The sequence below is a fragment of the Schistocerca gregaria genome, chromosome 7 (genome assembly GCF_023897955.1).
Source record: "Schistocerca gregaria isolate iqSchGreg1 chromosome 7, iqSchGreg1.2, whole genome shotgun sequence".
NCBI lineage: Eukaryota > Metazoa > Arthropoda > Insecta > Orthoptera > Acrididae > Schistocerca > Schistocerca gregaria.
The window spans coordinates 487,907,810-487,919,875 of NC_064926.1; the positions used below are offsets into that span (position 1 = coordinate 487,907,810).

The following is a 12,066-nucleotide window of genomic DNA, read 5'->3' on the forward strand; positions in this document are numbered from 1 at the left end:
AATAATTTAGTTAGATGTGAATGTGTTGAGGTGAACTTCTTTAGCCAGAAATTTGCTATTTTGTCTTTTCCAGGGGCTTTCCAATTGTGTGTTGAATTAATTGCTTGAGTGACTTCATGTTGCAAAATTATCACTTCAGGCATTTGTGGCACCATCTTGTATGTGTCTGTTTCTGCTTGTATCCACCGTGCATGCCTGTTATGTTGTATCTGGTTTGACCATATGTTTCTCTAGAACTGTTCCATGTCTGTTATATTTGGTGGGTTGCCTATTTTAATGTGTGTGTTATCTATTGTCTGATAAAATTTATTTTGGTTTGTGTTGAATGTTTGGTTTTGTTTCCTTCTATTTTCACTTTTTTTGTATCTTCTAAGTCGTTTGGCCAATGCTTGTAATTTCTGCTTCTTTTCATCTTATTGCTCTATCGTTTCTTGTTGTGAGATTTTACCTAACCTATTTCGATTTTTGTCTGATGTTTCATTTCTTATAAATTGTGTTAGCTGTCTGATGTCTTTTCTCAGTTTTTCTATTCTGATCTGTAGCCTGTAATGCCGTGCTGGTTTTGTGGGTTTCTTCTGTGTGTTGGTTTGTTCTGATCTCTGCCTAGTGTGTATATTTAGTGTAGTGAGTGCTCCTATATAAACCAGTAGTTGTAACTCTTCCATAGTTGTATTTTCATTTATTTTGTTGTGTATGATTGTGTTGATAGTTGTTATTGTTGTTTCAACTTGTGGGTTATTTGGTGCTCTATGCAAGAATGGTCTAATGTCTGTATTTGTGTCTTTGTATTCTATATATGTTAGCTGAAATTTTTCTTCTATATCTAACATGTGTGTCACTTCATATTCTATTTGTGCTTGTTCTGGTGGCTGTTGTAAGATTTCGTTTTACCCTAATTGTTTAAATGATGCATGGTGTTCTTTGTTTGTTTCCTCTGGGATGTTCGAGTCCATTACTATATTTTCTTCTTCTTCTGATTGCACATTATTTTGTTCCAGTATTTGTTGTACTTGTTGTTTGATGTTTTCTAATTCTGACTGGGGTGTCCTGTTTTTTTTTATTATTACGTGGATCCTGATCAGCTAGTCGTTGTTTTGTTAAAAAGTTTAATTCTGGGTCTGTGGTAATAAATTTTGTGTATACTTGTGATCTGTATCCATTTGTGTTGGTTCCTAAGTCTGTTGCTTGGTAATAACAGAATTTCATCTGACCATCTCATCTTCTGCCTTTGTTTTCCTTCTAGAGTGGTTGCAGGAAGCATATTCTGCAAAACACCTCTATTTGGATTTAAATCATTTTCCGTGTGGCTAGCAGTGTCGCTACCGTTGTGGACGGGCATAGGGTTCAGGCGTAGTCCCCGACCATGACATCGTTTCTCCGAAGCTTCATTAGTTCTGTTCTGAACCACTGAGCTAACTAATCACACTAAAAGGGGAGTTAGCCCTATTAGTCGTTTGTTCTTTTCGTCCCCTTTTACGACTGGCAGAACATACCGAAGGCCTATTCTTTTCCTGGGCCTCCACGGGTTTATTATTATTATTATTATTAAATTCCTAAAGGTCTTATTGGACCATGCAGTGCGTTTTGGTTTGGTATACTGACCTCCCATACAGCTCTTGTTCTCTTTCTTTATCTAAAAGAACTTGTTCCCTGACTGTATTATCTGTCAGCACACCTTTTGAACGAATAGTTTCCTGTCTACTACCTTTACTGTTGGATCTGACCTCTCTCTAAGTCCTTTGTAACTTCTTGGATCCATGGTATATTCTTTAATGTTGCTTTGTGTGTTAGCTTCATCGTTGGATTGTTTGAATATGTCTTTGTCTTCTAATGTCAGCTGTCAATTTTCATAATTTCTTTGCTACTTTTCGGGTTTTCAGTGTGTATCTATACTCAGTATTTTCTGGGTCCAGAATATTCTTTTTTTCTTGCTTCAAAATGTTTTCCAGATGCCCTTTTCTGTCGAGAAATACAATTTTACCTATATAGACAGCTCTAGGTTTGATTACAGTGTTCCCATAGAGCTTATGAAAAAACTGAGCAGGCAGACTTTTGAAGATCGATGCAAACTGTACCAACAAAGTTTACTATCAAAGTGTCAAGAACCAGCTCTGCTTGATGACTCTAGGAATCTGCCGTACTACAAGCCCTTACATATCGTGAGGGTAACATTACATTAATAACAGCTCTTCAGAGGAATTTAAACCTTCTTCCGGCACACCACACGTGAACTGAAAGGGTGAAAACTCTTATACATGATACAGTGAGATTTAGCCTGTGCAATGCACTTCAGTAGTTTGCAGAGTATATATGTGGATGTAGATGTACATTTGAATGTGTGGAAATGTACCTATTCATGTAGAATTCACGGATTCTCCCACATGATTTGTTGAGTTTCCGTAATCAAACTCTCTGTGCTTCCTTTTCAAACCCCATTGGTTCTGATATTTCAAAGAGATACTTTAAACTTTTGTCCTTCTTGATTTGTCTCTATTTTGTATTTAATTTCATTAATTGTTCTGTTTTATAATATATTCCGAAGGTACCAGGAGGTCTTAGTTATTTTTACTTACTGAATTTCTACACAAAAGATCTTCCGCTGTGAATTGTGTTTTGACCGTTAATAAAGTCTACCAGTATTCTTGGTTACTTTTTTAATAAACGTTTCCTCAAAATTCTAATGTTTTGCATGGTAGATGGCATATTCTATTCGGTTCCGGTTCATGATGCTTTGTTATGTCCAGTATCACTCGATCTTTCGATTAGAAACGATATGGGGGGATGGATATGGGAAATCCTAAGCAGTCATGAAAAGAACTTGTGAACAGGGAAAAGGCTAAAGGTCTATTCACATTGGATGTTATTTCACAGCAGTATGTAAAAGTAATACAACATGCATTTTGAATTTTACTTTGGTCATTAATAGACTTTACTATCATTACTAAATTTTTATTTCGGTTACTCTGTTCCGACATTTTGTATCCCCGATGGTATACTGGCAGTGATCTTCATATAGAGATCACTGTACACTGCTCTAAGTGAAGTGACGTTGTGTGGATGTTCGATCTACTGCTATGGTGAATGTCGTGTTCCCTTTTGTTCCTTTTTACGTTAAGTGTGAATCGACGTTTAAAAGCCTAATTCCTAAAATGAAAAAGAAGAATGTTTCTGTCCAGTGTACCAGACTAGACAAATCAACATAACAGAAGTTGTCGATAACATCCTGCTATCTGATCAATAATATTTTACTGGACTCGGTGATTAAGGAATTTCATACATACTGTACACAGATCAGGGTAACTCTCAGCGTGAAATAATGTGCAACTCTTCACTTTTTTGTAAAACTTCTCTCAAAATACACAATACCCGTAACGCTTTCAGCACCAATAAATAAATAAATAAATAAATTGTAGTCACATTCTGAGATACAAACGGTCGACCGTTCAGAATCGATCAATTGATCGACCTTGTGTCTTTCCAAAGCAGTTCAGAAGGAAGAGCAAACTATACTTATGCGATACATGACCTCAGTTTCTCGTAGAATCCTTTCCGCGGTGTGTTTGGATTTGGGCGCTAGCTTTATTAACCTGCAATTTTTCAAAATAGAAGAACAAACTCTCCTTGAAAAATAGTTTGTAACTGTTTTTCATCCCTTACTTCGTATCTTTAAGATTTTTCTCTACTAAGTACGCGAAGCGCCAAAACTTCAAATCTCTCGGCGGTGTTGCACTACAAGTAAAGAAAAGGACGCTGCTCCCAGAATTCCTATCAGTCGCAGTCGAGATCGTGTAGGAATATGGCGGAGGAGTTCAAACTGGGGGACTTAGTGTGGTGAGCGAAAATTGTTCGAACATAGTGATTTTAGGAATGATTTAGTGTTTAAAATTGAAATATGTGCTGTGTTTATAACGTGGAATCTTATTCCAGGGCAAAAATGAAGGGGTTTTCTCCATGGCCTGGACGGGTGAGTGTTTTTGTTTACGCTTACGCTAGTGAGAAACCGTTAGGGCGTAAGCCTTCGGCTGATGTGCCCTGCGAACTTTTTAGGCATTTTGCAGTTAGCGAAAACCCGTGGAAAATCATTTGTTGGTGCGCCGCAAGATAAATCAGCCTCTTAATCAGGGAGCATCCTCTTGCAAGTTACTGGGTGCCACATTCGGTGTTGATCAAGCTTTGTGTGTTGTTTCTTGTTCAGATTTTTAACCGAGGAATTGTGCTGCTATCAGAAGAATGTGCCAGATACTTTAAACTGCAAGCTGTAAAGTGATTTTACCCTAGGTACAAAGTATTGGCGAGACGCATAATGACTTGTGTTTTTGTTATGTTTACGTTCACGTACGATGTTTTCGACTTACGACAGATCTTGGATTCCTCCGCTAGAACATCAATAATGGCATCAAATGATTTGTTTCCATACAACCGATTGACCCTCACCTCTCGGAGTATAACTGGTAGTTTTTTCCTAGATGTAGACTAGAATGGCAAGTTTATACATTGTTTCACCTGGGGAAAAGTCAACTCATTGGTTGTCTTCTTGTGTGCAGGAAGAAGTATGCGCCGATTTTTACAATAAATGTAAGCTATGATGTGAATTGAAATATGCTTGATCCGTCAGAAGTGTCTTTGCTGTTTGCTGATAGTTCTTGCTTCAAATACATAAAATATATTCCATTTTTGGCCTTTGCGTAAAATGAGTGTGTGCAGTAAACAATTTAAAGTTAAAGACTGATGGAATGATTTCATTCTTATGTAATTCTACTTTGAATTATGCATGACAGAGATGATCAATCTCTATAACAGGATAATTCCATTTCCTAATGGCAGGTTCTAGTTGCACTTAACATAAACTGCTTTGTTGTAGAAATGGAATTTCCTTGGTTTTGTATTACCATCAACATGCAATTGCATAGGTGCTGACCTTCCTTTTGTGTCCTCTTAGTAGCTGGTATTATTTCTTCATGGCAGTAATGTGCACTACAATTTACTGTATCACATTACCACCATCAATTGTGAATAATTATAATCATAGTGTGAATTATGTGGTGTGCTGCTGTTCAGTAGTCCCTGAGTTGATTTCATAACTGTATATCGGCACTTGCACACCATTGTTTACAAATATATAAATATTTGAAGGTAACGCCAGATATTGACACAAACACAATCCTAGCTTGCTTGGTAATTGTAATGGCAGGCTCTTGTTGTAATGCTGCTCTTTTAAGTTCTGACCATTCACACAGGAAAGAATTGGATTTTCTATTCATTGAGTGCTTATGGTGTAATAGAGAAACTTGTGCGCAAGATGAAGGGTACCCTGTTGATTATTTGGTTTCGGTAGAGCTATTGCTCCTCTCTCTCTCTCTCTCTCTCTCTCTCTCTCTCTCTCTGTCTCTCTCTCTCTCTCTCTCTCTCTCTCTCTCTCTGTCTCTCTCTGTCTCTCTCTCTCTCTCTCTCTCCGGGGGGGGGGGGGGGTAGTGGCAAAATGATTCAGTTGTGTATGTGTGTGTTATTATTGGAACAGAGATAGGATAGGGTGAGGCTAATTAAAACATAAATCAACAAAAATTCTACTGTGAATACATTGATTAATACTGTAGTGCCACATATGTAGCTAGTAATAAATTCTATTTTTTTCCTTTAATAGCTACAAAATTTGAATAGGAAGAACATGTAAACAGGTTTTGGGGTAACAAGTGTAAGAGAATTCCTCAGAATCCCAAACTGAAGCAGCACTAAAAGACAAAATATATAACATTCATTAAGGAAATTGTCTCTGAAGCACACTGTAGCTTATGGCACATCATACAACAAATTCCATGGATTGAGAGTGAAGAAGACAGATTGCCAAACTATTTACCAACTCTGAACAAAGGATATTTTTAAATTGTGTTATCAAGTGTCTCCTGAAGTTCAGATACAATATTTTGATGATATGGAAGGTATGCTGTGTGGAATCCCTTTGTGTATTGTCGGCCTATTATGAGATTGACATCATCAATGAGAGTGGAAAATCACTTGATTTACTGATGTGGTACAAAGTGCCAAGAAAAGATGCGTAGTGTGGAATGTTTGTAATGACCTGTGGACCAGTTTTTGGTAACTTGCTGCCTCCCTTTCATACAGAGATAAGCATGTTTAGTAGTTTTGGATAGGAAATATCCCAAAAGATCTCTTAGTGTGCAGTACATTGAGGAAACAAATATAGACAAGGTAAAGAAAATGTTGTTTATACTTGATAATTTTTGGGATGTTCTGGAAGGAGAAAGGGGGACTGAACCACAGTTGTGTAGTACATGATGCCCTGGATGAAAAGAAAATGAGATGAATTAAGGAGTCCATGAAAGAGGTTAGAATGAAAAGAAAAAAAGAGATAAAATACTGATATCTTAGCAGTAGTTATGAAGGAGATTTTATTTCCATTATCAGTACCATGTATTGCTGATTTTGGTTAAAGTATACATTCTGAAAGACTACTGGTGTACAGCAACATGGAACACTTAAGTTTCTCTCTTTTTTAAAAATCCTGTTTCTTCAGCGTAATAGAAATAAAGTCTAGAGTGAGTCGTCGTCCAAATTAATCTTGCCTCACATAATGTTTTGCCCCATTGTCTCAGAATTTCCTAAGATATGGAGGAGTTATTTCTAGTTCGCTAGCTCTTTGCATATATTATATAAAATAGACTTGATTAATCTCATCTTAAAACAAGTGTTATGCACAATTGTCTAGAAAGGTGAAGTTGACCAATCTCACTCCAATGATACTGCATCAGATAGTGGTCATTTTGGATTAACTGAAGTGTTCTGTACCCAGTAACAACCAAACTGTCACGTTCCAACTTACATTCCTCGCTACAGATCAGTCTGTTGCCTCATCCTACATTGTGAAAAATGAAATAGATACAAAAGAAGTGTCCATTTTCTCTTTTTTTGTTTGCACACACGACACGATAATTATGTTACAGAACGAAGCTGACATCTGGTATTGATAGGTTCATGTGTCCTGTTGTTTATTTTTGACTGCAAGTACTTAGATATAATGGCGTGTGTATTTTAAGGCTAGCTGGGTCGACAGAAGCATCCAACCCCCACACGTCGGCTTTGAACCGTGACATAAGGGTGTTGCTGTGTGTGACGTCATGACAGCGCGGAGTTTGGTTTGTGAGTGTGGCGTGTTTGTAGATGTCGTCATGTTGTGGTTTGTTGTGCTCTTTGGTGGTATGTTCAGGGTTTTAGTTTGTGTGGTGTAATGGGCTCAGTTTGCTTTTGCTCATTATCCAGAATTGTTTGAGTGTCGGCTGTGTTTGTAGTGGAATTCTTTTCAATGAATTAACTATTTTGTGTGAAGGTTAATTTAGTGTTGTTCGCTGTACATCGTGTGGTAATTTTAGTAAGATTAATCGGTTGTTGTTTTTGTTCAGGAATGGATATGACGGATAAAATTAACAGTGCGCCGGTCAAGGGGAGTGTTAGATCCCAATGTGTGGCTGTGTATGTTGATATTAGTATCGGGAGATGTTTTCGAGCTATATAGGCCAAGGGAAGTGTTTGATCCTAATTTATGGGTTCGGGAGCTGCTGTTGAGCTATATAGGTCAAGGGAAGTGTCAGATTCCAGATGATATTGTGTTTACTGGTATTTGGGGAGTTTTGTGATGTCGTTTTTTTGTGTGTTTTTGTATGGGGGTGGGTGTCTGAATTTGTTTATATTTAGTGTGGCCCCATCTAAAAATACCCCATTTCCCGCACTTGTCCTGTTAGTGTCATTAGGCTTTTTGTGGAAAGTGTTTGTTTTTTGGTGTATTTTCGTCCTCATAATGTGTATGTACGGACTTATATGCACCATATTGGAATTGTGGTTTATTGTCGTTTCCGCCATATTTGGGATGTTATGGGTCAAAGCAGACGGGCGGTATCGGCGCTTCTGTATTTCCGGCTAGCTAATACAAGTGTATACCTTTCCCTGGAGAGCACTGACAACATAAGATAAAATGCCAATCTCTCTTCTGTGCCGATGAATATAATAATTATACCACACAATATAGTTTTGTCATATTTTCAGATTCTCTTCTGGAGCTGTCCATACTTTGGAAGTACGAGTATTTCTGATAAATAACATTAGTGTGTATGCCGAGCAAACGTGATATTGGCATTCCCCCTCCCCCTCATAGTTCCAAAATCTAGGTTGAGGTGGTATATAATTTACTTGAGAGTTTTCAAAGCCAACAAATGTGGATGTGTAATATAGGTTGTGGTATTGATTTGTAGTGTAGAATAATTTCTATATTCACTCCCTACTGAATACACTTTTTGTTGTAAAACTTAAACTACAAGGTAAATTCAGGAAATCTATATTGGATAACGGACAAGTCTCTAATGAATGATTTGATGCTTATTATGTAGGCCTACATATATTGTACTTAAACTGTTACAATTAATTTATGATCCCAATTAGTGAGTAACTTTTCTGCCTACATCAGTAGGCCTGTTTTCTTATGGGGGAATAGTACATGCGCTTGTAGGTAACCAGGTGTGTGCATGCACGCACCAGTTACAAAGCCAGTGAAAGTTAGCCTGCTTTAATGGTTATGTTAACAGGTATGTGTGATGTAGCTTGAGGTCTAGGTCATCATTGCCAATATCCACTCCTTATAGAATTTCGTTGTCCTGTTTTCTAATTGGTTCAGCAATTTTTGAGTCATTTGTGGTTGGCAGTATTTGCTCCATTTTTTACACACTTTTTTTTTATAAACTACTAAAATTGAAAAGTAGGCCACCCTACATTAAAAATGTGCTGCGTAATGTTGCATAATCCAGAAAACCATGAAACAATTGGGGGGGGGGGGGGGGAGGGCAGCAACTTAATGAATAGCAGTGTGTTCACAATCAGTGGATGTTGGTCTATATTGTAGCGAAGTTAAAGTAGATAGTTTTGTGAGGGAGTCAGTATGGGTAGAAGCCTTGGGGCACCAAGCCATTGCCATACTTCATTTTCTGTGCTGCACTCTTACTCGCTAATAATATCTTTTCTCTGACTTAATCTGTAGGACATATTCCCTTTTAACAACCTAGCTTGCTTGTAGGACACTGGGGCTTTTCCCACTTCATTTGTTTTACAACATTTACTGTAGTTAACTCATGTTTGGTCCCCACATCTGAGTTTGCCCCCACTTTTTTTAAAAAGAAATTTTTACAGAATTGCGTGGGAGGGTTGTCCAGTACTCGGTATGATAGCCAGTCGATGTGGGGGTTGTCCTACACTGACATAATGGCAGCCCCTGACTATGCAGAGAATGCACTATTGTTGTCACATTGTTTCTTCCCTGTGCATGCTAATGAATAGGTGCCTATTCGTTTGGGGAGTCGTCAGGGGTTCTGGGACGCCATGCAGTGACTGTCAAACCAGGTGGCCATTACTCTGGCTGAATGGCATATATGGGGGAGGGCGCTTGATCAGAGTAAGTGGTAGCATGGAGGCTATGTTGCACAGTCAAGAGACCTGACCCCCAGGGGGCTCACTGCTTTTTGGTGGGTTCGTGCTTGGCTACTACAGGGTTCCCGCCTTTGCGTCATTTTTTCCGTTCTGTGCTGCATGTCTGTCCTCTTACTATTCTTTTCCCCCCTCCCTTGGGGATCATGTCTGGGATGTTTTGGGAATGTGTTCTGCATTTTCAGTAGCTGATATCAGAATACTCTCTCAACCGTTTTTTGTTCCATTTTTTCTTTCTTCATTCTCCCTCTCCTATCCTTCCTCTGCTTCGGTGTTTGAACTTGCTCTTCTCCCTGTGCCCTCCTGAAGACCAGCCCTTGCATCTGACACTTAACAGGTGACTGGGTAACGAGTCATTAACAGCCCTGGGTTGACAGGTAGGTTCGCACGTGCCCCCTGGTGCAGGCCAAGCCCAGGTAGGAGCAATTGCCTGGGCGGTCTCTCTGTCGGGTGTTCAGGAGGTGTATACAATCACGTAAGACTGGTGTGGCCCCACCTGGGGGGGGGGGGGGGGGGCTAATTGGAAGGAGCATGCCAGAGGAGACGCTGACAATGATGGGGGGGGTTATCTCGCAATGAGCCAGTCATCTTCTTTACAGTCAATGTCTACCAAACATAAATAGAATGAAGCTCAGGATTCAAATACCCTCCTAGCTGCACCATGGTTCCTTGTGGTTTCACGTACCAAAGATGGTCAATCCTTTGCAACTGTAAATTTGTTTATTATTCAGAAAGGTGTTGATGCAATTGCTAGACCTGTGAAATCCTGCTCTTGTTTACGTATTGGCTGAAGGTTGAAGGAAAAGTGCCTCACCCAGTCCCTTGCAAGTTGTTGGCTAGTTGCAAACCCTGCATTCTACCATCTGGCCTTTACAGTACTGTCCTTGCTTACATCTCATTCCACAAAGGACATGGCCACACAGACATGCAATCTGATTCAGCACTGTGGTTGTAAAATCTTTAGCCTCACAGGGCGAAGTTACCTGCTACACAACCGGCAGGGCAGACAGAACAGAGGGAATATTCCTGCAACAACTTCCTATTTCCTTCCAGCCAACAAACATCTGAGTCTTCCTTCTCCAGTTGGGAGAAGTCAAATAAAGGCAAACTGTCTACTCCTTGTATGACTTGGAGATCCTCTTTGACGTGGCGTCACATGGTATCCTCGTCCACGTCGCCGGTGCACACCACCAATTGCTTTTCTGCCCTGGACGCTGCACTCTGACAAAACAAGAATGCCAACGTCTCTGTAGATCTCGTGGTGTAGGATCCTCCAGCCTTCATAGGATGCCACTCCGCAGCTGTTTAGACAACACCCCTTCATTTTTCCCTCCTACCCATTCCCTCCTCTCTCCTCCAATGGAAAGTTCGAAGCCTTCGATCCAACAAAGAGGACTTATGGCTGCTTTTGGAATCACAGTGTCCCTTGTTCTCTGCCTCCAGGAGAAAAAATAGCGTCCTCACGGCCACTTTTGAGCTCTCACATTTCTTCCTGGTCCGTTTTGACGGACGGATGGCATTCCATCTTGTGGGGAGTCATGCTGCTCGTAGGGGATGACATTCATAGTCAACCCACCTCCCTCACTACCTGCTTTCAAGCGGTTGCACTCCGCATTTTCCTTCCTCACTTGACCTCCTCTCTGCACTGTTTACATCCCTCTGTCATTCTATGCCACAAGGGCAGAATTTTCTGCAGTTTATTGGTCAGCCTTACCACCCCTTTCAGCTGCTTGGTGACATTAATGCACACCATCTCCCAGAACCTGTCTGCAAGGTGCACTCTTGTCTTACCTTCACAATCAACTTCACCCCATCTGCCTTAACACGGGAGCACCCACTTTCCTTTCAGACTCCACGCACACTTATTCCCAGTTGGACCTCTCCTCCTGCACTGCTCAGTTTGCCCATCGCCTCTAGTGATCTGTTCTCTCTAACCATTTCCCGCGTGCTATCCATATGCTGACTCCTAACCCATCTACATGCACACCGAAGCGGCAGCTTTCTCAGGCCAAAGGGAGGCTTTACACATCCCTGGCAACCTTTGCTGAACAACATTTCCCCAGTTACAATGACCAGGTGGAGTATCTTAACAAACATTATCCTTTCCACCACAGAAAAAAAGGTAGCTGGATTTCATATACTAGTTCTTCTAACAGTTCCACTCCCTCTTCTGTCATGTGGGTGCCAACCTCCGATGGCTCTCTGAGACCAAGGTCCATTTCCCAATTTCCAGCCTGGCAGTAGCAAACAATGTCACAATGCACCCTATTGCTCTCCCCAACACCTTGGGCCACTATTTTGCGGAGATTTTGATCTCCAGCCACTATTGTCCTGCCTTCCTTCATCAGGAAAAAGTGCAGAAGGCTTGGGCGATACTGTTCTCTTCTCAGAGTCATCAGTCCTACAATGCCACCTTTACTATGAGGGAGCTAGATCATGGCTTCAATTCATACCAATCCTATGCCTCAGTGCCAGATGATGTTCACATCCAGATGTTGCAGAACGTTTCTCGTGCGAGCAAGCACTTTCTCCTTCATCCGTACAACCACATCTGGGCAGAGGGCATGTTTCCCAGATGCTGGC

At 40.4% G+C, this 12,066-nt stretch overlaps 1 protein-coding gene across 1 annotated transcript in view; it reads left to right on the forward strand.

Moving 5' to 3' along the window:
- The first annotated feature begins 3,495 nt into the window (after positions 1-3,495).
- Positions 3,496-12,066, forward strand: part of LOC126282156 (putative oxidoreductase GLYR1 homolog) — a 242,411-nt gene continuing 233,840 nt past the window's right edge. Inside the window, exons 1-2 of the mRNA XM_049981672.1 lie at positions 3,496-3,831; positions 3,928-3,964. Coding sequence (XP_049837629.1) covers positions 3,797-3,831; positions 3,928-3,964 — 72 coding nt within the window. The 5' untranslated portion in view covers positions 3,496-3,796. The remainder of the gene's footprint in view (positions 3,832-3,927; positions 3,965-12,066) is intronic.